General features: G+C 43.3%; 1 protein-coding gene across 2 annotated transcripts; it reads right to left on the reverse strand.

The window, feature by feature from the left end:
- Positions 1 to 1426: 1426 nt before the first annotated feature.
- Shcbp1l (SHC binding and spindle associated 1 like) lies at positions 1427 to 27715 on the reverse strand. 2 transcript variants are annotated; one of them, XM_059280263.1, is made up of 10 exons: positions 27314 to 27715; positions 24529 to 24678; positions 17754 to 17968; positions 15493 to 15579; positions 15204 to 15422; positions 13358 to 13463; positions 8188 to 8341; positions 6041 to 6291; positions 4812 to 4934; positions 1427 to 1796 (listed from the first exon to the last, which is right to left on the reverse strand). In XM_059280263.1, the coding sequence occupies exons 1-10, from the start codon at positions 27674 to 27676 to the stop codon at positions 1545 to 1547; spliced, it is 1920 nt and encodes a 639-aa protein (XP_059136246.1). In that variant the 5' UTR covers positions 27677 to 27715; the 3' UTR covers positions 1427 to 1544. The 2 variants fall into 2 exon arrangements, with proteins under 2 accessions (XP_059136246.1, XP_059136247.1); XM_059280264.1 differs by lacking the exon at positions 15204 to 15422.
- Positions 27716 to 27999: the final 284 nt, after the last annotated feature.

A 27999-nucleotide genomic window follows, 5' to 3' on the forward strand; every position in this document is an offset into this window, starting at 1 on the left:
ATGTGTCAAAATAGTAGGACTGTGGTTAGTGTGTAAGGTGAAGAATAGTCCTCTGAACTGTCAGGACATACTTTCTTATGGCAAGGTTCAATTTGCTTATGTGTTTTAGGTTAAAGTCCCTGAGATGGGGAGATCATTGTGGATTTTCAGTTAACCTAATCACAGTATCAGTGTTCTGATCAAAGCTGTCAGGTGGGTCTAATCTAGCCAAAATGGTCTTCAAAGTTGGGAAAGAGAAAGGAATGTAGCCCAGGCTGGCCTGAAGCTCCCTTCTAGCCCTGACAATGGGACCTGAGATCCCATTCATCTCCCCATCCCTTGGTTTCCACCCCCTGCCCTTGCAACTTCTCACACAATGCAGCAAGCAACAATGGGTGGGTCCAGTTCTCTTGCTCTCAGGCCCTCACGGGGCAGCTCACCCACGTCAGTCCACAGTACCAGGTGTAGCCCTGCTATGTTGCCCAGGCTAGGTGCAGGGCCCACTCTCCCAAGTGCAGCTGGTGAGGGGCAGGAGCAGTTCTCCATCTCTCACGTCCTGGAGGCCAGCTCTCCTGCCTGCTACAGGTGGTGAGGGCCAAGGAGGGGGAGGGCAACTTTCCCTTGCCCACACCATCACTTGTCAGATGAGGGTGGGGCAGGGCCACCTCTTCCATACTCATGCCCTCAGGGCTGCCTCGCCCATGCCCTGCCAATATGTCAGCTTTATTATGCTGCACAGGGAGGTGCAGGGCCTGCTCTCCTCCCTGCTGCAGGCGGCAACGGGTGAAGGGGGGGCGCACAACTTCCAGTTTTTAATATAAGAAAATATGTATTTTTGCAGTTTGCTGGAATATTGAACAGGGAAAACTTTTGTATAACATATATCAAGTTAGAAATAGGTTACTAATAGGAACTTATTAGGAACTATCAAATTATGTAACTTCCACATGAGAAAATGTCAGCACATTTCCTTTCAATGTGTTGGACAATTAAAAGACCTTACCTCATTTCCTTAATGTTTCCTCTTTTATTGATTGATTTTAAACTCTCACTTACTAACTGTATATAACTCTGTCGTATACTGTGACAACTGGATGTGTGTGTGTGTATAAAAAAACTATATAACTCTGTAGTGATCTGTGACAACTGAAGATATATATATATCTTGTGATGATTAAATTGCAGTAATTAGCATTTACTTCCTGGTTGAACTTCCTGCTTGTCCTAGTTCACATCTAAGACCGGGATTATAGGCACACACTACCATGCAGGTTTGTGGTGCTGCTGATGAAACCCGGGGCTTTATGCATGCTAGGCCAGCACTTTACCTGCCCGGCTACATCCCCAGCCCCTCAGCTACACATTTAGCTAAAGAGTAAATTCTATGGCATATGACTCATAGCTTAATGTTGCTATAGTATCTTAGATAATACACTAAGACAAATAATTCAGTGAAAGCATTTAAATATTTTAATCTTTAACTTTAAACTACAGTTCCCACAAGACAAAAGAATCATTTATTACACTCCTGAACTGTAAACTATGAGCACACCTATGCAGATGCTTCAGCCTGTGACTATCCTAATGTCCCCCTTCAAGTTGGATTCTATCCTGTTGTTGTTCATTTCCACATTCAGCGTTTGCATGACTTTGGAGAGCATTTTGTCATCTTTCTTATCCCCTGAAGCAGCCCCTTTGTTGAGAGCTGCTTCCGCTACAATAAAGAACTGTTCCGACGGCTGGAGAATGCTCACTCCATAGCCATTGTTGTTGTAGATGTGATTGTTAGTCATCTTCAATTTGGGTGCTGGAAGAACCTGTTAAATTATTTGAGGAGATCAGCTGGTCAGTAATTCTGATACAAAGAAAACAAGAACTAACAAATGTAATCGCACTGGGATTTACTCTGGAGTCACAGGGTTTTTAAAGCTACGAGAGTTAGTGTCAAACAAATGAGTGTTCCTCGAATTCATCAACTTTACTACAAATGTGTATTATACTTTTTAATGATACAAGTAATTCTAGATAGAGGTGCAGCCTGTTAACATCTACAACATGATAAAACAGGAAAATGAATTCAGATAACGGGAGAAATACAATAAATAGGTCAATGAAACAGCATGACTTCATAAAGACAGGCTGCCCTTAAGTAGAATGCTCTTTAATCATTTCTTTGAAGAACAATGATAATAATGGAGTATATTCACTCGTTTCTTTCAGGTTAACATGAGGATATTACACAGGGAACCTGGAAGGGATCTAGTTTAATACATCACAATGTGGATCTGCAGGGGTTTTGTTCAATTTTGTTTGCTATGTACTTTGCAATCCTGCCTCTGCTTTCTGGCAGGATGCTGCAGTTCCAGCCAGCCACCACGAGATGTCAGCACTATGCTGTTCTATGGTCACTGAGCAGTGGGTTATGTTTCAGTGAGTGACCAGCAATTTCAGCGTCACTATGGAAACTGACAACCAATTTTCAGGCTTCACTCCACACCTACTGAATTGGTAACTAGGGTGTAACCTCCGCAAGCGTGGTTAAGAGTGAGCCTGATACAAGCTAATATTTTTGAACAACTGAAAATTACTTTAAGAACAGAAAAAATGGGGACTGGAGAGATGGCTCAGAGGTTAAGAGCACTGGCTGTTCTTCCAGAGGTCCTGAGTTCAATTCCCAGCAACCACATGGTGGCTCACAACCATCTATAATGAGATCTGGTACCCTCTTCTGGCTTGCAGACGTACACGCAGGCAGAACATTGTATACATAATTAATAAATAAATCTTTAAAAAAAAAAAGAACAGAAAAAATGGAGCTAGAGAGATGGCTCAGTGGTTAAGAGCACTGGTTGCTCTTCCAGAGGACCCAGGTTCAATTTCCAGCACCCACATGGCAGCTTACACATGTCTGTAACTCCCGTTTCAGGGTTTTTGACACCTTCACACAGATATACATACAGGCAAAACACCAATGGTCATAAAACTTAAAGAATGAAGATAAATGGGGCATTTCCAAATCCATCTCCCATGTACCCTTTTTCCTTATCAATCAGTTATCTAATGTTGAAACCATGCTAGGGCATTGGTGGGAAGGGTGGTCTGCTGCAGACTGACTCTGAAAACCCAAATCTGACTTTTTTCTTGAGACAAAGTCTCACTGTGTAGCCTCAGCTAATTTGGAACTCACTGGTAGACCAGGATGGCTCCCAGCTAACAGAGACCCACCTGCCTCTGCACCAAGAGTAATGGGATTAAAGGTGTGTGTCACCGTAGCTGGCCAAGAGTGGCCTTTATTTCCTTTTTCCCTCCTCTATTCTTTTCCCTCCTTCCTTCTCCTCCCTTTTTTCTTTCCAAGAAAGGGTCTCATCATATACCTCTGACTAGCCTGTTAGTCATTGTATTATTCAGGCAGGCCTGGAATTCACAGCAGTCTTGGGGGTTGGGATTTATAGGAATGCATACTATATTTCACCTCAAAAATGCTTCTTAACATATTATTCTGTTAGTTTGCTTTGTAGTGGGGGAGTTGAGACAATCTCATATATATAACCCAGGTTGGCCCCATTATGTAGCTAAAGATGATCTTGAACTTCTGACCTGTCTCTACTTTCTAAATGCTAGGATTACAAGCCTGCCCACAATACTCTTATTTGCTTTACTTTCTAAAATGTGTTATAAATCTAGCCAATGAAAAATCTATTATATGAGAACGAAGTCCACCTACTTTCTCATATTCAAAATTACTGGGCCCAGTTACTCAGAAGGCTGAGGCAGGAGGTCTGTAATTTGCGGGCTGATTAGACTATAGAATCCCAGGCCAGCCAGGGCAACTGTCTCAAAATATGATGGGGACATACTCAGTGGAGTGCTGACTAGTATGCCTAACAGCTGAGTTCAGTCTCACTGGGGGTGGGAATGTGTGCAGGGACAGGCTTGTTTCCCATCAGCTATCCTTTACTATATTTTCGTCTGTTTGTTTGTTTTTTGTTTTTTGAGACAGGGTTTCTCTGTGTGGCTTTGTGCCTTTCCTGGAACTCACTCTGTAGCCCAGGCTGGCCTCGAACTCACAGAGATCCGCCTGCCTCTGCCTCCCGAGTGCTGGGATTAAAGGCATGCGCTACCACCGCCCGGCCCTTTACTTTATTTTATTATGTGTCTGATTCCTTTTAAAATAGAAATAGCATTTGAACAAGATTATTACTATCTTAGTACTTGTGATAGTATTACTTTTCAATTTGACAGAATTACCAAGCCTCCAGACATACCAATGAGGGATCATTTAGCCTCTGAATATGCCAGTAAGGGATTATACTGATTGGGTTACTTGAGGTGGGAAGATCCATCCTAAAAGGTGGGACCATTCCCTGGGGTTAGGTACTAGACTTCATAAGAAGGAGAAATTGAGCTGAACACAAGCATTCACCTACTTGTGATTGTGTATGCAATGTGACCAACTGTCTGTGGCTCCTACTGCTTTCACCCTGCGGCAGCTTTGATCACACACACACACACACACACACACACACACACACACACACACACACACACCTCGACTGTATCCTTGAACTGTGAGCTAAATAAACACTTTCTCTCTGGAGTTGCTTTTGTCAAGAGTATTTTATCACAGCAACAGCAAAGGAAACGAAGACCTGACCTCTCTAAAACTCTTAGACTAATTCTCCAGTAAGAACTAAGGCACGCCTTTAACCCCAGCACTCAGGAGGCAGAGGCAGGTGGAGCTCTGTGAGTTCAAGGCCAGCCTGGTCTACATAGGGTTCCAGGCTAGCAGGGCTACCTGTCTCAAAACAAAACAAAAAGTACTAAGACAATACCTTCATGTTAACGCCACCCAAGGTGCTTCTGGAACTGTCACTGGTTCTGAGATTATTACAGTGATGAATCTCATTCCCTTCCAAAATGGCTATGCTCCCAGGATACAGTTCAACACCAGCACCCTGAAACACAAAGCAAACAAGTTACAAGTGATGTCCACCTCCTGGGAGCAGAAATTACAAGTGTATACCACCATGCCTGACGTACCTCCCACTTTTAAAAAAAGGTTTATTTCTAATCATGCATGTTTATGTGTACACACACACTTATGCTAATGCAGGTGCTCACAGAATACAGAAGGCGGCGACAGGTCACCTGGAGCTGGAGGTATAGGTGCTTGTGAGCCACCGGAAGTGGGTTCTGCAGAGGAGCTGAATTCACATCCTCTGGGAGACAGAGCAGTGTGCTCTTAGCCATGAGGCATCTCTAGTCCTGTGTCTCTCCCCACTTACCAAGATGAGTTAGTTTAGTGTGTGGGGACTGTGGGGAAAAACGCTTGTGTAAGCACGAAAGCCTAAATCCAATCCATGGGAACTGATGGGGAAGCTGGGCATGTAAGCTTCCAGCACTTCTAGGGTGATCCTGGAGGCAGAGAGGAGAAATTCTAGAGCCCTGGGTCTCAACCTTCCTAATGTTGTGACCCTTGAATACAGTTCCTCTCATTGTGGTGACCCCAACTGTAAAATTATTTTCACTGCTACTTCATAACTGTAATTCTGCTACTGTTATGAATCATAATGTAAATAAATATCTGATATTTGACTCCATGGGGTTGAGGACCCACAGGTTGAGAACCACTGCCCTGGATGCTTACAAGGCAGCTAGCCTGGTGGGTACGGCAGTAGTGAACAGCATTGCCCAGAGCCCACTGTAGAACGGGAGAACCAACTACTGAAAACTGATATATGTGTGTACTTGCACAAAGCACGCACAGCTTGAGCTTGTGCGCACACACATACACACACACACACACACATACACGCATGCACACAAATGATAATAATAAAAACAAGACAATTTTAATTACAGACATCCTGTTTCAAACAAGGTAGAAGGCAAGGACTCATACCCAAGGTTGTCCCTGATCTCCACACATTCCATGAGATGTATACACCCACACCCACACACCCAAACATGTGCACAATTGTTATCTTCTGTTTCCAGTTAAGATCACTCCAAATTATTACTTACAGTCATATAACGCTCTACTGTTTACAGAAGGAAATACCTGGGCACCAGTGATTTCACTGCCTGTGATTGTCAATGAAGCCCCTGTAAGAACGCACACTCCTGTGCCTTCACATTTCAACAAGCAGTTTTCCAGAGTCAAGTGACCAGCCTCAACCACCACAATGCCATCAACTGTCCCTTGTTGTATCAAAGAGAGCTGCATCAGTTTCACATTATCCGCTTTGGATACCACAAAACTGTCATGTGAAGGTTCAGAAGTAATCATAATTTCTTCTCTCTTTCCAACTCCTGATGCACAGAGACAAAAACAAATTAGTAACCCCAAATTTTAAAGTTCTTTAGCCATTCAATAATATGTGTTATTTCTGTTTCTTTTCATCAAGTTTATATATATATATATATATATATATATCACATATATCATATTTGCACTATTAACTAAATGACTATCTATAATGTGATCTTGTGGACTCATCTTGTGTGCAGTTGTGCTCACCTGTGTGTGTGCAGGCCGGGGGTAAAGGTCAAGTATCTCCCCTCACTACTCAGCTTTTGAAAGAAGGCCTATTGTTATACATGAGTTCACTGTTTCAATTAGACTAACTGGCTAGTAAGTCCCCAGGGTCCATCCGTCTCCACTTCCCTAGCTCCGGGGTCACAGATGTACCCTACTGCCACTCCTAGTTATGTGGGCACAGGGCAACCTCAGGATCCTCATGCTTTCACAGTAAGTCCTTTAACCTCTGAACCACCTCCCCACTCACGCCTATAAAATACTATTAGGTTGATGTTGATGATATGATGTTGAAATCTATGTTTATAATCAGTCTAACTATACTTACAATAGTTATTCAACATGCTCATCCCATTAGTTATTTATCTTAATAATAATAATATAACAGAATTACAAAGTCTCACTCTTTGCCCAGACTGTTCTGGAACTCACTATGTAGCCCAGGCTGGCTTTAAACTCATGCCTTGGCCTCCTAGTATTAGGATTAAAGGCATGAGGCACCATACACCGCTTGTAAATCTCATGTATTTTCATCTAACCAACTGTGTACAAATGCTAAGACACAAAACGCACTACATCTTAACCTGCTTTCACAACCATAATTAATTCCATACCAATGGCTCAGCGGGTAAAGGCACTGGCTGCCCAGCCTGCTGATCTCACTTCTATCCCTAGGACTCACATGGTAGAAGGGGAGGAGAGACCTTAACCCTAAAACTCTCTCTCTCTCTCTCTCTCTCTCTCTCTCTCTCTCTCTCTCTCTCTCTCTCTCTCCACACACACACACACACACACACACACACACACACACACACACACACACCTGGCAGAGAATATTGGATTAATCATACCGATAATTTTGCTCTACCCAAAGTAGTTGTCCAAAATTTAGCATCAAGAAGGCGACATCTGTTTTAAAGTACTTATATAATCCTTATTACCCAGATTGTTTGGTAAAATACTGTTATAGTGAAGATTTGCTTGCATTTTCAAAACTCATAGGTAGAATATTATTCTTTTCTTTTCAACAGATGCTGGGAATACGCTTCTTTCAAAGTTAACAGGACATAAACATTCTGGTAGAAATATATACATAGAAGTGTAACAAATGTGATGACTATTGGCTGAAGCTGTAGCGCAGTGGAAGAGTGCTTGCCTAAGCAGGTGCAAAGTCCTTGGTTCAACTCCAAGCACAACTAAAAAGAAAAATTTGATGAACCACTGGGTATCCTGGTGCACCATGTAGTTCCTGCCAGTCACAAAGCTTACAGGGGGAGTCAGGGACTGGAGAGATGGCTCAGAGGTTAAGAGCACTGGCTGCTCTTCCAGAGGTCCTAAGTTCAATTCCCAGCAACCACATGGTGGCTCACAACCACCAATAATGAGATCTGGTGCCCTCTTCTGGCATGCAGGCATACATGCAGACAGAACACTATATACATAATAAATAAATAAACCTTTAAAAAGAAAAAGCTTATTCAGGAAAGGCCACTTGAACCCAAGATTTGAGACCAACATAAGCAGCGTTGTCTTTGCTGTAAAAGGCACATGGGGATTGTGAGAAGGCTAAGCTGTTCCGGTTTCCGGTTGCTTGATTAAATGTGTTTACTAGTCCACATTTGGCAAGTCTATGGTGCTGTAAGGAAAGCGGCAAAGGACCGCCTGCTAACCCTGTATAGTGATGTCATCGGTCAGCAAAGCAAGATTGGCAGCCTGGTATTCCCCTGGGAAAATAACTACTATATCTCCACTGTAGCAACTGTCCAAAGCCAGATTCAAATCATCATGCTGCTGGAGAAGTGTGTCCGAAGACAGGTTCTTCACCTGCAAAGAAAAAGGGAAAGCAGTGCGTCTTCAACAGCATGCCACCTGAATACACGTCCTGGACACCTCATTTCCTCTGTGAGACTTACCTACATAGTATGTATGCATCCGGTGAAGAGTACCATCCTATCAACAAATCAGTGTTGAAACTTTCTTCATAGTCACAAATGATTATTCCTCTATCAAGCGCTGGGTGTGGATTACAGGCCAGAAGCCATGCTGAATATTCTGTGTTAGCTTAAGCAGTGACATGAAGTGGATGGCTCAAGGTCGTAGAAGGGTGCTGGAGTCAAGCCAAGTGACACCAGATGCTGTGCTTTCTTATGTACCAACTACTGTCTGCTGCTGCTGTCACCTCCGACTCATCTTCCTCTCCTCTCCCTATTCCCCGCCTTCCTGCTCTTTGCTGGCATCTTTTTATTTTTCCTCTTTCAGTCAAAGTCTCTCTAAGTAACAGAGGCTATCCTGGAACTTGAGATCCTGTCTCATGTTGAGATCAAGACATGTGCCACTGTGCCTACTCCTACTTTTTTTTTTTTTAACAATTATTTAGTTGATTGTGTGTGTGTGTGTGTGTGCGTGTGCGCGCGCGCACGCACATGCACAAAAACACACGTGTGAAGGACTTGTGGCTGTTGTTTCTCTCCATCCACCACGTGTGTTCTGGGGAGCAAACCCAGGTTGTCAGCGCCCTCACCTACTGAACCATCTACAGCTCTGCCTTGCTTTCTTTAGCTCAGAATGACCTTCCAATTGAGGGGAATCCGTTACTTTTGTGTGTTGAAGATTCTAGAGTTATAAACAAAAAGTACTAAAGATCTGCATTAAGGATAGAGAAGGGACTTCATTATTTACCCACTTGTTTATTTATTTATTTAGACAGTATCTCACTATGTAGCCCTAGCTGACCTGAACCTTGCTGGGTAGACCAGCCTAGCCTTGAACTCACAGAGATCCTCCAACTTTTGTTTCCTGAGTGCTGGGATTAAAGGCATGCACCATTGCTGGAACACAGTCCAAGAATGGAGTCAGGTTGTGTGAGGAGAATTCTGAGTGCTTGAGAGAAAACTAAGAAAACAGACAAGAGTCTTGTGACTTCAGTTTCTTCAAGAACATGAACTTGTTCTTGGCTTTCATGCCTCTCAGGAGTAGCAGAGAGGAGAGCATTCACTTCAGATTACTCATTATAGCTGGCTATTGTTATTTGTTTAGATGCCTCTATGGAACAACATGTTTCTGCCATGTGCGATTTGTCTTTGTTATTGTACACTTTACTTATGTGACTCTTCCTAACCCTCAGAGTATTAATTGTCTGAGGCTCTGAATAAGGTTGTCCCACCTCATATATCAGCTCTATTCTCCCAGGTCCCACCACAACTAATGCGGCACACACACCACCATGCCCGGCCTCTTTATTCATTTATGTTTTTAGAGATAGGGTCTTGTTGTATAACCCAGCTGTCTTTGAACTCTTAATCCTCCTGTCAGGCCTCTCCATTGCTGAAATTATAGCTATGTGCCATTATGCCCTGCTATAATGAACTTCAAATACCGAATCTGGAAATTAAAACCATATCCTGGAAAAGCACCTACTATCACGTATCTTGTTTCTTTTTTTTTTTTTCTTCTTTGTTTGTTTGTTTTTCAAGATAAGGTTTCTCTGTGTAGCCTTGGCTGTCCTGCAACTCACTCTGTAGACCAGCCTGGTCTCAAACTCAGAGGTCCACCTGCCTCTGCCTTCCAAGTGCTGGGATTAAAGGTGTGCGCCACCACCACCACCCAGCTGTCTAGTTTCTTATAATGAAAGTAGTACTTAAATTATTTTTTAAAGCTTATAAAAAGAAAATTAACTTAAATTTTTATCTTAAAAAACTTTATGTAGGGGTTGGGGATTTAGCTCAGTGGTAGAGTGCTTGCTAGCCCTGGGTTTGATCCTCAGCTCCAAAAAAAAAAAAAAAAACTTTATGTAGATATTCTCTTCTAATATTTCTCTATGCATACATTAATTTCCAGTATAGCCTATCATCACCTACTGTATGCAGTTTAGAATTCTATTTTTTTCTTTTTAGTACTGGGGAACTGAACCCAGGATTTCCCTCTGCAAAGTGAGTGCTCTCCTGAGCTACACTCCAGTTTTCCTTTAATTTTTCAGACCGGGTCATACTAAGTTGGCCAGGCTGGCTTGGAACTCACTCAGTATCCCACTGAGTCCTTGAACTTACAATATCTCTACTTAAGCCTTCTCAATAGCTAGAATTGCCAGCTTGTGTCACCAGGCCTGATTCAATAATTTTTAAAGCCTAAATTATAGTAGTTACATATTATACTGTATACATAGATACATTATATTATAAATTCCCCATATAATGGCTTATGACTTTTCAGTATTATGAAATTCCTACAACAAATAAATCTTGTTAGACCTTTCGAGAAACTTCTGGAAAAATTTCTAGACTAAGAACTACTGAAGACAAAGGTATAAATAGACACATACACACATGTACTCACATGCTGTGAGATACAAAATTTGAAGTAGGAATTCAGCTGACTATGGAAAAAGCTATTACCTGGAAGAGTCAAAGACTTTCCCATTTGATTCTTTTCCCAAGAACTTTTAAAAATGTAGTTGATCATTTACTGGGCACAATTTCCCCTTTACAGTTGGGGTATTTGGATAACATCCCCCAGCAGTATTTATCTTCATTAGCAAACATCTGGCCAGAGCCATCTCTGGACAAAAGTATTTCATCTGAGATACTTCTCTAACATCCAAGGACATATTGCAGATAGATAAACATTAGCTCATCTCACCTACAGATAAAATAACTGCTAACAATTGAATCCTTAACTCCTTACCTTCACCCCAGTTTATTAACACAAGACCCTAATTTTAGAGATTTACTGCTTACAATTCTGGGATGGTGTTTTGGCCATCCGCTTGGCAACCCAAGTTCAATACCTGTGACCCCCATGGTGGAAAGAGAGAATGGACTCTCACAAGATGTCCTCTGACGTCACATGCACACTGTGACACACCTGTCCCCTCCTCCACAGAATAAATAAAAAGAGAAAACAATAGAAATGGATTCCATAGCAGAGAGGAGCCTTTTACTCAGCTTTGTCTCTCACACTCTCCTCTTAGGTGTTGCGTCCAGACCTGTGTGGACTTCTTTGGTGTTTTCATATGTACCTTATTTTCTTGTACACTAATTTATTGATTCAACAAAAAGTGTTGACCAGCATCTACCATGTGCCAAGATCATGCCTGATAAAGTGGTAAACACATTCATAGTGAAAAAGACAGCCACACATAGCAGGCATGAGCCTACATGCTGAATTCCAGCATTCAGGAGGCTGTAGGACTGCAAGACCCTATCTTTTTTTTTGGCGGGGTGGGGGGGGTGGGGGGTGGGGTGGGGGTGGGGTTCAAGACAGGTTTTCTCTGTGTAGTTTTGGTGCCTGTCCTGGATCTCACTCTGTTGACCAGGTTGACCTCGAACTCACAGAGATCTGCCTGGCTCTGCCTCCTGAGTGCTGGGATTAAAGGCGTGCGCCACCACTGCTTGGCTGTGGAATATTAGTTTAAGATGTGTTACATTTGTTTATGCTATGGAACATTTGTTTAATGATGCAAAGATGTGTTGCATTCTTTTACGTTGCATTTGTTTAACTCTGTGAAGCTGTGTTACTTTGCCTGCCTAAAATACCTGATTGGTCTAATAAAGAGCTGAACAGCCAATAGCTAGGCAGGAGAGACAAATGTGGTTCTGACAGGAGAGAGAATAAATAGGAGGAGAAATCTAGGGAAGAGAGCGAGAAGTGAGAAAAAGAGAAGAGGAGGATGCTAGGGGTCAGTCATGGAGTAAGAACAAAAGAAAGATACATAGAACAAAGGAAGGTAAAAAGCCCCGAGGCAAAACATAAAGAGAAATGAGATAATTTAACTTAGAGAAGCTGGCTAGAAACAAGCCAAGCTAAGGCCAGGCATTCGTTAGTAAGAATAACTCTATGTGTATTTATTTGGGAGTTGGGTAGTGGGCCTCCAAAGAGAGAAAAACAAAAAACAAAAACAAAAAAACCAACCACACAAGGCTACAGTGTATGTGTGAAGGCAATTGGGACTACGAAAGTAACTCCTGAAAAACTGTAATTAGCAACTAGATAAATGCTGGGACCATTTACTGGAACAGAGAGTTCTGGAACATGAGCAAGCCAGTGCATAAAGATCTTGAATTTAATCGCAGACAGGCACTGGAGTGCTTAAGAGTAATAGGCAGGAGTAGGTTTGGGCTTAGAACCAATCTGGCCTGTGGATGTGTGTTTTGGACTGTAAACATATACAGATGAAGTTATAACTGATAAACAGGGACAAGACAGTGCAGGAAAAGACAAACACGGCATTGAGAGGTCAGTGAGGAAGCATGTAGAGACCATGAAAGCCAGGGTGGTGCAGAGACAAGGCAAAGCAGAACAGTCCAAAGAGAGGGCTGTGAAATGCTATTTCAGCATCAAGTTGGATAGAAATATTTACTTTTGGTCTCAGAACAATTTGTATTTGTTCAGAGGCTGACTAAACATATCCACCCTGAGTTCATTCATTTGATATATGAGCCAGGTTTCAGTGGGGATGGTTTTCCCAGCCAGCATTGTCAAAATCCTTTGACATACAGCCCTGTACACAATCCTGTTAGAGTATTCATTAGTCGTTGTTGTAGCTGTAGCTGCCTCTTTATTTGACCATGTCTCCATCTTGAAATCTGTGAGATGTATGAAGAGCCAAGACTGTCCGTCTGTCTCCCTGACTGCAGCCTCTCTTGTGGGCTGCACTGGCAACAAGGCCGGGGTGCTGTGAAGAGCGGTCTATGCTTATCTAGTATCGGGATGCCAACACTGAGATGGGTATAAGGAAGAACCATGGCATTATCACCACTCACACAAGAACTCCACCTTCAGGCACTCCTTCCTCCATGCCGTGCAGCACACACTGAAGGGATCACACAAGAAGATTGTTCTTACCATGTCAGTCGTCATCACCTTTGCTACGATGTGTGTTATAGTCTTCCCAAAGTCTCTCTTCCCTTTCCTGCGTTTCAGAATCCTTGGAAAGAAAGGTCCATGAACTCTACGGGAGAAAATATTTGTGGGTGAATTACCATGGGAAAAGCTCAACCTGTCTTATCTTCACTTAGTAAGCCACCAAGGTTTATTAACCACAGGCAACTCGAGTGCAGCCTAACGAGAGCTTCCATTTTGATTTAGTTACTAATTAATTTAGGTGTTTTCAAACAGGGTCTCACTATGGAGGTCTGGCTGCCTGGAACTCTGCACATAGACCAGACTTACCTAAAACTAACAGAGCTCTTCCTGCCTCTGCCTCTTAAGTGCTGGGATTAAAGGTGTGCCCCACCACATCTGGCCACAAGATCTTCTAGATAACTGATGTTTAAATCCTTACATTCTAAATCTTTTTTTCCCTTTTTCTTTTTTTGATTTTTTCAAGACAAGTTTCTCTGTGTAACAGGCTGTCCTGAAACTCACTCTGTAGACCAGGCGGGCCTCGAACTCACAGAGATCTGCCTGCCTCTGCCTCCCAAGTGCTGGGTTTAAAGGTGTGCGCCACCGCCACGTCCAGCATCTTAAATGTTTTCATTTTTAAGGGATCTTTAAATTGGGAAATCTACATCCAACCCACAATAACCATTGCTTCGGTCACTTTGGCTTTCCATTACAGTAGGAAAGAAATCTTGATTGTATTTCATAGTCTACTTGTGTAGATTTAATGCAAAGCAGAGGTGGGTTGTGTCTTGTGATCTGGAGGCATGAAAAAGTTTCAGGACATATTTAGTTTTTAAGGGTTTATTTTATTTTATTTTATTTTATTTTATTTTTTTAAGATTTATTTATTACACATACAGTGTTCTGTCTACATGCCAGAAGAGGGCACCAGATCTCAGTATAGATGGTTGTGAGCCACCATGTGGTTGCTGGGGATTGAACTCAGGACCTCTGGAAGAACAGCCAGTGCTCTTAACCTCTGAGCCACCTCTCCAGCCCCTATTTGGTTTTTATTTACATGTAGATGTGTGTCTGTGGGAGAGAGTGTGTGCATGTGAGCGCAATGCCGGAGATCAGAAGTGGGTGTTACCCCTGCCCCTGTAGTTCCAGGAGTTGTGAGCCACCTGACATGGGTGTGGGGAACTGGATCCCAGTCCTCTGCCAGTACAGCAGTGCTCTTAACTGCTGAACTGTCTCTCCAGAGCCCCTGAGCTTGGTATCATTAGTTGACAGGTTGTTTTGCTTCTAAGGAGGTGAACTAGCAAAATTATCTTTGTATCATTGGCCTTTGGGTCCTTTGACCTCTATTCTTTCTCCTTTGACTCTCTTTATATGTCCTCCTTCCCATCAGGGAAATCAGTCTAAAGACTGACTTTTAGCATTCCTAGCAGCCAGAAGTGATGCTTCCTTTTCTGCAGATACATACATTTACCTGTCACCCCCGCTTAGATTCTGTCTTTTGGGTTCTCCGAAGCACCTTACTGTTTGATGTAAGGGAACTAGATAATATCAAAATAGTTTTCCAATATTCATATTGTACTTTGTGCTTAACCCATAACCAAGGCATCATCATTATTATTACTATTTTTAGTTGATATTGTTGTTTTTGAACTAGAGTCTCACATAGCTTAGGCTGGCCTAACTCCTGATCCTTCTGGTTCCATCTCCATGTGCTGGGGTTGGAGATGTGTACCATTACATCCAGCTTCCTGAACTAGTTTAATCAAGCTAATCCATGGGCCAAACGCTACCACACAAGAATAACCATGTGCTCCTCTATGGCTCCTTCAACAGAACAGATCGTTACCGCAGGCGTAAGTCTTCCCACATTTTCAACAATCCACAGAGCATCACTATCTCATAGTATTTCTTCCAGCACTCGACGGCCTCAGCCGCAGACGGGTCTTCTTTAATGTTGCTCTGGTACTCGATGAGCTCAACACGCTTGTTTTTGTATTTCTCCAGAGTTTTCTTGAAGCGCTGCGCAATGGGGCCGGGGATTGTCCCATCCTGAATATCGCACCACCTGGAAAGTAGCAATGCAGTTACATGCGCCTCCCTCATAAGCAGCACAGTGCTTTCTCAACTCTACTTACAGATTAATTCTTTCTTCAATAAGGGCAGTATAGTTCTCACAAATTTCTTCATCATCCCAGTCTCTCCAAAGAAAATCATAAAAAAACCTACAATAAACCAAATTAGGAAGACAGTAACTAACAACATGTAGACCATGTTCAGAAGCGTCTAAAAAATTCATGTCAAAACTCTCTGTGAATCTTAACTTAAAAAGTTATGTTTACTTAATGTGTGCACTCTTACTTATGCCCCACAATGTGCACCTGGAAATCAGAACAACTGGGGAGTCTGTACCCTCTTTCCCCAATAAGAGTCTGAGGGGCTGAACTCAGCTTTGATGGGGCTTCCCATCAGGGTTAGCAGTAAGCACCTTCACCCCGAGCCATCTCCAAGACGCCCATCTTCATCTCTCCACATCTTATTTCTTCCAGTGCTAGGAGTTGAACCCATGGCCTCACACATGCTAGGCAAGCACTCTATCAGTGAACTATACCCCCAGCCCAAATCTTCCTTTTCTCGAGGAAAATATTTTGAAATAGTCTATATTTCATGAATGAACCAATAATAAGAGATCAAACTTTAAATATTAAATGACTGGACTGTATTTTAAGTTACTACAGATAAGAAAATAATGTTTCTGGAGGTGAGATTATAAAATTCAGGTTTTAAATTTGAACTATGACATTGTTCAACAAAGAAAATTGGCAAGATTTAACACAATTTGTATGGCAAAGTAACACTAGAAAAACATAAACGTAATGATACGCCTTTGTTCATAGATAGCTCTGCCCAAGTTAGTGTATAACAATCAATCACACTGTGGACAATAACATCTAGTGTTTTTTTTATGTTTTTTTTTTTTGGTAATGTCCTCATATGTTAAATGAAATCAAACATATTTCAAATGCTGTCCTGGTTCTGTGACTACCTACTTGACACAGCCCAGTGTCACTTGAGGAGGGACTGCCCAGATCAGACTGGCCTGTGGGCACGTTTGTGGGGAATTGTCTTGATTGTTAACTGATGTGAGGGCCCAGCCCACTGTGGGCAGCAACATTCCCTGCGCTAGCCGTCCTGGGCTGTATAAGAAAACTAGTTCAGCAAGAGCCTTCAGGAGCCAGCAAGCAGTGTTCCTCCATGGTGTCTTGCTGTGGGATGGTCTGTATGTCAAGTGTGTTGCTGATTAGTCAATAAATAAAACACTGATTGGCCATTGGCTAGGCAGGAAGTGTAGGCGGGACAAGGAGGAGAATAAAGCAGGGAAGTGGAAGGCTGAGTGAGAGAGACACTGCCAGCCACCACGATGACAAACAGCATGTGAAGATGCCGGTAAGCCACGAGCCATGTGGCGAGGTATAGATTTATAGAAATGGATTAATTCAAGCTGTAAGAACAGTTAGCAAGAAGCCTGCCACGGCCATACAGTTTGTAAGCAATATAAGTCTCTGCGTTTACTTGGTTGGGTCTGAGCAGCTGTGGGACTGGCAGGTGAGAGAGATTTGCCCTGACCGTGGGCCAGGCAGGAAAACTCTAGCTACAGTGTCTGCCTTTAGGTCTCTGTCCAGGCTTCACTCACAAGACAGATTGTCACCTGGATGTGTCAGCCAACCCTTTTAACCTCTGAATTGTTTTTGGTCAGAGTGTTTTACCACAACGGAAAGGAGACTAAACAGATGCTTAAACACGAATAGCAGTGATTCATCATTTCTAGAATCTGTTTGCTTTTTGAGACAAGGCATCATTTAAATCAGGCTGGTCCTAAGCCTCCTGTGCAGCTGATGATGACCAAACTCTGTATCTTCCTGTCTCTGCCTCCCCAAAGCCAGGATCACAGTTGCCTGTCACTGCACCTAGCTTCTAGACTTCTTTTTTTTTTTATTATTTACTTATTTATTTGAGACAGAGTCTCATTATGTAGTCCTGGATGGCCTGGAACTCATTATACAGACCAAGCTGGTCTCAAACTCACAGAAATCCACCTGCTTCTGCCTCCTGACTGATTAAAGAATTCACCACCACATCTGGCTTATAACTTTGCTAAGCTCAGTCTTTATAAAGTCCAAGATAAAAACAGAGCAAACTTTTTATTACCTACATCTAATACTTATATAATCTGTAACTAACAGAGTTACAAATGTATTATGTTAATAAGAATGGGTCAATTTAATCCATCAAGTCTCAAGTAAATAAATATAAAGTGTTCATATGAGCAGAATTTACATATGAAATGAGCTGCTGGAAAAAGTAATTTTCAATTTCATCAGTAAGAAAGCCCTGTTACCTTACAACTTCCAAGGCCAGAGCAATGTCACGGATATCTGCATCTTGTCCTTCAACTGGATACACTTCCAGGAGAGGGGCACTGTACTCCAGTTCCTCCAGAACCTCGTCCACCAAGTCCCTCGGGATGTTCGCAATGTTAGAAGAAAAGGGTTCAGCCACAGCAACTGTCACTTTGAAACACGATGCCAAGTTCTGGTGTGATTTACAAGTCACCTAGAATAAATGTCACACAGGAGGTAACTGCAATGTACGAAAGCCACCAGGAATTCTCATGGATGAGCTAGTCACAGTGTTTCATCTAAATTCTTAGGACTTTTCTTGCAACCAACATACTGAATAATTCTAGATAAAACATTAAATACTGGCAGGTTTGTTTTTGGTTTTTGAGACAGAGTTTCTCCGTGTAGCCCTGGCTGTCCTAGAACTCACTCTGTAGATCAGGCTGGCCTCGAGCTCATAGATCTGCCTACCTTTGCTTCCTGAGTGCTGGGATTAAATAGGCATGCATCACCACTACCTGGCTTCAAGAACCTCCTTCAAGGCATTAGTTTTTAAGTTTAGCAAAGAGAGCATGTTGTGCTAGCTAGTTTTATATCAACTTGACACAAGCTAGAATCATCTGAGAGGTGGGAGCTTCAACTGAGAACAAGCCTCCATAATATTAGGCTGTAGGCAAGCCTGTGCAGTCATTTTCTTAATTAGTGATTGAGGGGGAGGGCCCAGTCTATTGGGTTGGGGCCACCCCTAGGCTGGTGGTCCTGGGGTCTATAAGAAAGCAGGCTGAGCAAGCCATGAGGAGCAAGCCAGTAAGCAGCTCTCCTCCATGGCCCCTGCATCAGCTCCTGCCTCCAGGTTCCTGCCCTGTTGGAGTTCCTGTCCTGACTTCCTTTGATGATGAACTGTGATGTGGAAGTGTAAGCCAAATGAACCCTTTCCTTCCCAGGTTGCTTTTGGCCAAGGTGTTTCATCACAGCAATAGTAATCCTAAGACATGTGTTCGTCTGCATTTTTTGTTTGTTTTTAGGTTTTGAGACAAGGTCTCACTATGTGACCCTGGCTGGCCTTGAACTCACAGAGATTCCCCTGCCTCTTCCTCCTAGGTGCTGGGATTAAAGGTGTGCACTACCAGGCACAGCTTTCTTCCATATTATTTACTATTTTTCTAATTTTGAGTTACTAGGCTTTTGGATTCCATAGAACAATATTAAATTTTTTTTTTCTCAAAATTTTCTAGAAAAGTATGTTTAAGAAATATTGTTTAGCCGGAGGGTAGTGGCACACGCCTTTAATCCCAGCACTCGGGAGGCAGAGCCAGGCGTATATCTGTGAGTTCGAGGCCAGACTGGTCTACAGAGTGAGATCCAGGACAGGCACCAGAACTACACAGAGAAACCCTGTCTCGAAAAACCAAAAAAAGAAAAAAAAAAAAAAAAAAGAAATATTGTTTATATTATATCATTTGTAAAAGAAAGATCATTCAAACACAAAAAGGACATTAAAAAGTCCTTGGGTTGAATAAATTGAACTTCATAACTTTGTGGAGTTGGCGCTCTCCTTCCAACTTTACCTGGGTTCCCAAGCTCGAACTCAGGTGTCAGGCTTGCACAGCAATGCCCCTTACCTGTGGAGTCATCTTGCTAGCCCCTCAACTTTTAAATTTCATAACTGTTGCTGTGAGCATCTGTATTAGCTACTTCTTGTTGCTGTGATAAAACACCATGACCAAGGCAACTTAGAGAGTCGATAATGGCGGGAGAGGCACGGCACTAGGGGGCTAGATGGGGAAGCTAAGAAATCACATTTCCAACCACACCCAGGAAGCTGAGTGAACTGGACCTGGCATGAGGCTCTAAACCCCCAAAACACATCCCCAGCATGTTCTTCCCCCTCCTCCTCCTCCTCTTCCTCCTCCTCCTCTTCTTTCTTCTTCTTGCTCCTCTTCCTCTTTCTCCTCCTTCTCCTCCTCTTCCTCTTCTTGCTCCTCTTCCTCTTTCTCCTCCTCCTCCTCCATAACCTCCCCAAAGAGTGCCACCAATTGGGGACCAAGTGTTCAAACACATGAACCCACGGGGGGGGGGGGGGGGGGGGGGGAGCATTTTCATTCAAACTATCACCACACTTTTTGTACTTTAAATCATGTGTAAGGGTGTGTACATGTGAGTGCAGGTGCCTGTGGGAGTGATGGAGCCCTCCTAAAGCTGGAGACGGAGGCAGTTATGAGCTGCCTAACGTGGGTGCTGGGAACCAAACTTGGATCCTCTGGAAGGAAGTACTGTGTTTCCAAGTTCTTTTGTTCCATGTCCAACTGTGGTGGGTAAAATAATGTCCCCTACAGATGCTCAGGCCCTACTCTTTGGAGCCTGTGAATATGTTACCATCATCGCAAAACTGGCCTTGCAGACAGATTATACTGGAGGAAGAAATGAGAGGTTATTCTGGATGACCCAGGTCATGCCTGTCCCACAAGTCCCTTAAGAGGGGAGCAACCCTTCCAGGCTGGAAAGGTCCACGGTAATACAACATCAGATGGATATTTCTTGTTCAACTTGAGGGAGGAGGGAAGTGCCACAAACCAGATAACGCAGATAAAGCTTCTAGAGGCTGGAAAAGGCACAGAAACCGATCCCCGCTCCCTGCTTCTAGGAGAGTCAGCAGATATCCACCTCCCACTTCCAGGAAAGTCAGCAGACCCCCCCCCCCCACTTCCAGGAGAGTCAGCAGATCCCCCCCCCACTTCCAGGAGAGTCAGCAGACCCCCCTCCCTGCTTCCAGGAAAGTCAGCAGATCTGTCTGCACCTCCCTGTCTGCTCCGTCAGGCAGGAGGCACACACTTCTGATCCACAGAGCTACGAGATCTGTAACTTAACACACTTAATACACAACCTTGTGGTCATTTGTCACGGCAGAAACACAAGGATAGTAAGAGAATTGAGGTGTAACTCAGCAGTAGTGTTCACGGAAAACGCATGAATCTCTGGGGTCAATTGCTGGCACAATCCCTAGTGTGCACTCCCCCTCCCCCTACACACACACACACACACACACACACACACACACACACACACATATATATACACCACAGGCTTCTAGGAAGAATGACAGATTGGGGTCCATAGGGATAAATTCCTGTGACTTCAGAACAGGGATAAATTCCTGTGACTTCAGAACAAAGTGTCCCAGGAAGCACTGGACAATCCAGTCTGAGCTGTGGCCGTACCTTCAGAAGGGGTCGCAAGAGGGAGTCACTTGCTCAAGTGCCACATAATTTAAATCGTTAAGACTCAGTCAATACCTATTCTGCCTTTTCTTTGGTCTTCCATTTCATCCAGTCCCTCTGATGTTTAGAGGACATTAGCATTTAAAGGCTAGTAGCATGCTAGGCATGATGGGTCATATCCATCATCCCAGAATTGAGAAGCTGAGGCAGGGGGATTGCTATAAGTTTGAAGTCTATCTTGGCTATATCATGAGTTCCTGGCCATCCTGGTCTACAGAATGGAAACTCGTCTTTATTTAAAAGGAGGTTAGCAGCTCCTAGAGGTGTCCAAAGCAGCTGGGTGTGTTGGTGTATGCCGTGTGTGCCTGGAATCCCAACACTCAGAAACCTGGCACAGGAGCACCAGCATGATAAATATATATTTTGACTGGCTAGAGCAATATGGCAAGATCCTGTCACAAAATATTCTAAAGTAGTATGTAGTGGGAATCTAGTATCCTCATTGTATCTACAGTAAACATTAGAAGGTAACAGTCGTTTCTCACTGTATCTAGGGAAACAGTAGAATGTATTAGTGTCTGTTGAAGGTACCTAGACCTTGACGAAAGTATAGTAGAGAACAGGGATTGTTTTCTATGATTTACAGAATTGTTTTTCTGAGGAGGTTTTCCATCTGATGCATGGCTTTGGTCACAAGACTATCCAGGCACACTTGCAGGTCTTGAATTATTGGATACTGCAAACAGCACACAATAAGAACTAAAGATTGCCGGCTGTGATGATTTCCTTCAAGGAACATATAAAACACATCAAAGGGGCTTTGGTATGAGGAACTTGTTGTAGCCCAAACACAACCTTTGTGTACAATCAATAAATATGCTTCTGAAACGGAGGCTCGAGATTCAGGTCACAGAAACTGTTCCTCCCTGCTGCTAGAGAGCCTAAAATTACACTCTGGGGTGACTCTCCTTCTTTGAACGGCCTGAGCAACACAGAACATCATCTGTCAGCAATAGAATTTGCCATATTGCTATTTTTAGAATAAGAAAGAAAAAGACATAGTGGTGCAATAGTGGTGCACACCTTTAATCTCACACTCAGGAGACGGAGGCAGGCGGGTCGCCACAAGTTCAATGCCAGCCTGTCTATATTTGCAGTTCTGGGCCAGCCAGAGCTATATAGTGAGACCCTGTCAAGAAGGAAGTGGGGAAGAAGAAGGAGGAGGAGGAGGAGGAGGAGGAGGAGGAAGAGGAAGAGGAAGAGGAAGAAGAAGAGAAAAAAGAAAAAAGAGAAAGAAAGAAAAATGTAGGAAAGAAAGAAGTTAAATAATGAACATATGCACTTCATGTAAAACCTTTGGCCTTGGTAGAGCTTTTGGGAATCTAATGTAGGGCTGGTGAGATGCTTGGAGGGAAGCACCCTTTCTCCCAAGCCTCATGACATGATTTTGACCCGAGACCCACACACAGGAAGGACAAAACTGACTCCCAGAAGTTGTTATCTGATTTGTTGTGGCATGTATGCAAACACACAGACACACACACACACACAAATAAATAAAATGTCAAAAATTAGGAAGATCTAATCCATATAGTGCACATTTCTATGGAATCTCAGCAGTAATGGAAGATGGTTGGAGTATTGGGCAGTCATAAGCTAAGGAAAAAGACACTGAGCAATTGCTGAGAGACTAGGCCTCCTGTTAGGAGGAGTGTGTTGTGTGCATATGATGAAGTAAAGTGTTATAATGTTAAGTTCCCACACAAGACTTGATTAGAAAAAGCCTCAAATTATACTACTAAAAAAATTCCCCACACTTTACCACCAATGATAGAGTCTACTTATGCTTACTTTATCTATGTGAAAAAAGTCCAGAGATACCATAAAAGATTCAGGCACAAACTTCTCAAAATCTGAAGATAAAAATATCTTCAAGCCGGGCAGTGGTGGCGCACGCCTTTAATCCCAGCACTCGGGAGGCAGAGCCAGGCGGATCTCTGTGAGTTCGAGGCCAGCCTGGGCTACCAAGTGAGTTCCAGGAAAGGCGCAAAACTACACAGAGAAACCCTGCCTCGAAAAACCGGAAAAAAAAAATATCTTCAAAACCAGCCAGTTGTTGTTGGTGTTTAATCCCAGCACTTGGGAGGCAGAGGCAGGTGGATCTCTGTGAGTATGAGGCCAGCCTGGTCTACAGAATGAGTTCCAGGACAGCCAGGGCTACACAGAGAAACCCTGTCTCGAAAAACCTATGTATGTATGTATGTATGTATGTATGTATGTATCTATCTATCTATCTATCTATCTATCTCCAAAATCACTGAAGTATTTTTGAAAACTTAACTAATCCCAAGACTCTCATTTTTATTACTGGAAATACACCATTCTTTATCTGAAAAATTGTCAGCAACTCATTTTTTCACACAGCATATATTTGAATTGTTTTCAGGTAGTACATAATGTGATAAGTTTCAAGGTTTTTCTTGTAACCAAAACATATTTGAAACATCTGTCTAGGTTGATGAGATGGCTCAGCAGGTTAAGGGACTTGCCAATGAGCTTAACTCTCTGAGTTTGAGCCCCAGAACCCACACAGTGGAAGGAAAGTACCGATTCCTAAAAGTTGTGTTTGGACCTCCACACATCTACTACGGTATGCATTCATGCAGGAGTGTGCATGCACATACAACATTTTAAAAATGTTAAAAAAAAAAAAAGAAGAAGAAGCTGGGAGGTGGTGGCGCACACCTTTAATCCCACCATTCAGGAGAAAGAGGCAGGTGGATCTCTGTGAGAATTCGAGGCCAGCCTGGTCTACAGAGTGAGTTCCAGACAGCCAAGGCTACGCAGAAAAACCCTGTCTGGAAAAACCAAAACAGAAACGCTTGGAGTACCAGTCATTAGTATAATATTAATTAATATTAATTTCTGTACAGGGATCTTTAAGGGACTCAAACTTATGACACCAAATGCGTGAGCCTATGGACTTAATGAATTCAAAGTTTAGGTGATGGCTTGGAGGTCAGTCACACTGAAAAGGTCAAATTTTGACAACAGTTTTCTGATCTAACTTTCCTTCTTCATCTGTATATAATTCAGATAAATAAAAGGGTAAAACGGACAAAATAGACCACTTGTGAAAGCCCAACTTACTAATTCTTCAAAAAATGTGTTTTTGTATTTGTTTTGTTTTTTGAGATAGGTTCTCTGTGTCACCTGGTTGTCCTGGATCTCTCTGTGTCGACCAGGCTGGCCTCTAATTGCCTGTCTCTGCCTCCCTAGTGCTGGGACTTCATGCCGGGCAAGAAATAGTTTTGTTATTTTTACAGTATTTGGGCAATTGCAGCTGGGCTAATAATTATTGTTCAATGCTACCAGATACCATTTCACTATTAATTATCCCTAAGTAAATGTATGCCAGTGTTCATCTATATCTTCTTCCAAATACTCATCTGTTTACTATTTGTATGGGTATTAAAGTTCCAGATTAATAAAATCACATTTCCATCATAAAAGGGACCGCTAATTTTATTCAAAGAACAAAGCAAGTAAAATTTACCTCGACTAGTATACCAACAAAAGGAATGGAGGCCTCTTCATATTTCTCAAAGAATAAGTCGGGGTTACTCTTCCAGACTCCAAGCCATTTATCCTTCAGGCTCAGCTTCTCTGACAGGTATTTACTCATGGCTTCATCTGCATCTTCTGCCTAACAAGAGAGAAGACATAGCTGTAATGATAGATGTAAGCCTGGAGAGACAGCCCTGGGAGAGAAACACTTGCAGGCAAGCCTGAAGATCTGAGTTCAATTCCCAGAACCTACAAAAGGCAGAAGGAGAAAAGTGACTCCTACCAGCTGTCCCAACCTCCACATGTGTGTTGTGACACATGTATGACATATACACACATGCACGCATACACACTGATAATAAATTTTAAACCGAAAAATATATAGAAGTTTAGAAGAAACATTTTTTTTTTTCGAGACAGGGTTTCTCTGTGTAGGTTTTGTGGATACAGGGTTTCTCTGTGTAGTTTTGGTGCCTGTCCTGGATCTCGCTCTGTAGATCAGGCTAGCCTCAAACTCACAGAGATCCACCTGTCTTTGCCTCCCGAGTGCTGGGATTAAAGGCATGCGCCACCACCGCCCGGCTATAAGGAACATTTTTACCTGAAAATTTTATAACCAGTATTTCCTTAAGCAGTGAAAAACCTGGAAAATTTATAGATTTTTTTAAACTACAACTCTATTTAACAAAAACTGTCAAATACGAAAAAATAAAATGAGATCTAGTCATTCAACTTGTGCTATGTCTTAAGGCAGCTTATTAATCCACTGATCAGGAGTGTGAGTTTAGAGATCACAACAGCAGTTAAAAACTCGTAGGAATGTTTTGATTAACTTTAAAAAACGACATTGCTGAATGAATACTGTGAATGTAATCAATGAATACCACAAATGCAATTAATATTATGAGTGTAATTAATGAATATCATGAGTGTTATTAATGAATATCATGAATGTAATTAAAAAAATAAATAAAAGAAAAAAAAAAGACGGCATTGCCTACTTAAAACAGAGGCCTTGCCTGTGATCCCAACATGTAGAAGGTGTATGCGGAAGGATTGGGGTTCAAGGCCAGCCAAGACTGCAGGAGACTGGTTCAAAAACCAATCAACCAAAAGAAAAAAAAATTCAGCACATAAAAATTTGAAATTGTACTCCATTTTATAAAATGAGTAGGTTAAACACTCAGTAAATATTTGCCCATCTGATTTTTAAATTTAAAGTCAGCTACTTTTTAAGTAATCTAAACTATGATATAATTCACTAGACCATAGTCAATGACAGAATCATTTGTATAAATACTTGGCACTTATTTTTAGCAGACCTGGCCTCTAATCCTCAATATCGGGAAAAAATCGGTCACTTATGCAGTCTGAGTTTTATGGTAGTGCTGTTTTTAAAATTAAACTTTTCTTCTGTCTCTAAGATACGCAAACATGAGAAACACAGACAATACATGCCCAACATGCTGAGCACATCTGTATTCCCAGCATGCAGGGGACAGGCAGTCCGGTCACCACCAGTTCAAGGCTAGCCTGGATTACTTAGTGCCAGGTAGTCAAGCGCTCGATCGACCACTGGAACTAGATCTGTAGCTGTTTCTATTAGCTTTATCTCACTATGTAACCTAGGTTGACCTTAAGCTCATGATTCTCAGGCTCCAGCCTCCTGAGGACTGGGATTACAGGCATATGTCTCCACCTGGGAGGCAGGGGCAGGTGAATCTTTGTGAGTTCTGGGCCAGCCTGGTCTACTTAGCAAGTTCTAGGACAATTAGAGCTACAGAGTAAGGGAAATTCTAGTCTCAAAAAAAAAAAAAAGTCATGAGTCACTATGCTCAGCCGAGTTTTACATTTTTATAACCATCACTACAAGGAATAGACTTGTACACAAATTCTGCCATACCTTCTTTAAAAAAAAAAGTAAAATTAAAATAAACGGGTCTTCCATACAGAACACGCATCTACATGTAGCTTGCGGATGGGGAACCATCATGTCCATCACATAGTGGGTTTGTTTTTATTTTACGGGTATGTGTGCATGCCCACCACGTGTGCACCTGGTGCCTGGGAGGTTAGGAGAGGATCTGGGATCCCTTGAAGTGGAGTTAAGGATGGTTTGTGACGTACCATGTGGGTTCTGGGATCCAAACTCGAGTCCTCTTCGAGAGCAGCAAGTGTTCTTAACCAATGAGCATCTCTCCAGCTCCCAGTTTTGGAATTCTAGTGTCATCTTAGCTTTATGTTTGGGCCCAAATTGCTACCTGTACCTAATAGTATGTGAACTCTAAGATGTATTAAAAACTGGTAATGGGTGGTGATGTTCTACGACTTCAATCCCAGCACTCGGGAGGCAGAGGCAGGCGGATCTTTGTTAGTTGGAGGCCAGCCTGGTCTACAGAATGAGTTCCACAATAGCCAGAACTACACAGAAAAACCTTGTCTCGAAATACAAACTAACAAACTGGGTGTGGACAAAGTGATGTGTGGACACCGAGGTGTGTGAGCACTGAGGTGTGTGGACAGAGGTAAGATGTGTGTCCAGGCAGCGATGACCCCTCCATGGCTTCATCTTTTAGGGGGTGTTATTTTAACCAAAAATTTTGTATGACAGTCTAGTCAATAGGGAGGGAGCTGAGCGTCTGGTCTAAGGTGGCCAAGGTGGCCATTCTGTACACCTTGAATTCGAGAGACTGTTCTGGAGACCCGGATTTGCTTCCTCCCCCTCGGTGGGAGGGACCCGGCCTCCCCGCAACTGTCCCTCTGCGGCTTCGCACCTTCGAGCCCTGCAGCACCTGATCGCAGTACAGAGCCACCTTCTCATTGCGCCACATGCCCCTCATCGGGGATGCGCAGAGCGGCGGCAGGGGCTGCGCCTCCTCCTGGTCCTCGGGCTCCGCCAGCAGGGGCTCCTCGTCGCCAGCCTCGGCCTGAGAGACCGGCGGGAGCTGGAGCCGTCGCCGAGCAGCCTTGCCCTTCACAGGACGCGGGGAGGCCACCACTGAGCGCACCGGGGACGCGAGGCCCTTGGCGACCGCGGCCGCCAGCTCCCCCGGGGTGCCTGGGTCGGCCTGCCCCGCTAGCGGGCTGACGCTGCCGACCGCAGCCTTGGCCTTGGAGGTCTTGGGGTCCGACTCCATGTCCGCGCCACGGCCGTTGGATGCCTTCCCCGCGCGGGACCGCGCAGCCGGTGTGCGCGCGGCGGGCGGGCGGGCACGCGCGCAGGCGGGAGCGGAGGGGCCGAGGCAAGGGCGGTGCCCGGGCTCTGACTCCGCCCACTGCTTCTAGGTTACCCCAGAAGACGGTTTCTTAGGTCCTGAAACATTTCAGGGCCGGGCTTACTTCAGACTCCCTATCTAGCCAAGGATGACTTTGAACTTCTGATCCTCCTGCCTCCACCTCCCCAATGCCGGGATCATGGGCCTGCGCCACCCACAGTTCAGTGCTTGCAAGGCAAGCACTT

This window comes from Peromyscus eremicus, chromosome 15, assembly GCF_949786415.1.
Source record: "Peromyscus eremicus chromosome 15, PerEre_H2_v1, whole genome shotgun sequence".
NCBI lineage: Eukaryota > Metazoa > Chordata > Mammalia > Rodentia > Cricetidae > Peromyscus > Peromyscus eremicus.

Bases quoted from the DNA above. Each gene is read 5' to 3' on its own strand.
- Shcbp1l (XM_059280263.1), bottom strand. From the start codon at position 27,676: ATGGAGTCGGACCCCAAGACCTCCAAGGCCAAGGCTGCGGTCGGCAGC. The intron at 6,292-8,187 runs GTTAGCAGGCGG...TCTGTGCATCAG, and splicing joins CGATGACATCACTATACAGG to GAGTTGGAAAGAGAGAAGAA. The intron at 4,935-6,040 runs GTATTTCCTTCT...TTTGTGTTTCAG, and splicing joins GTGAAATCACTGGTGCCCAG to GGTGCTGGTGTTGAACTGTA.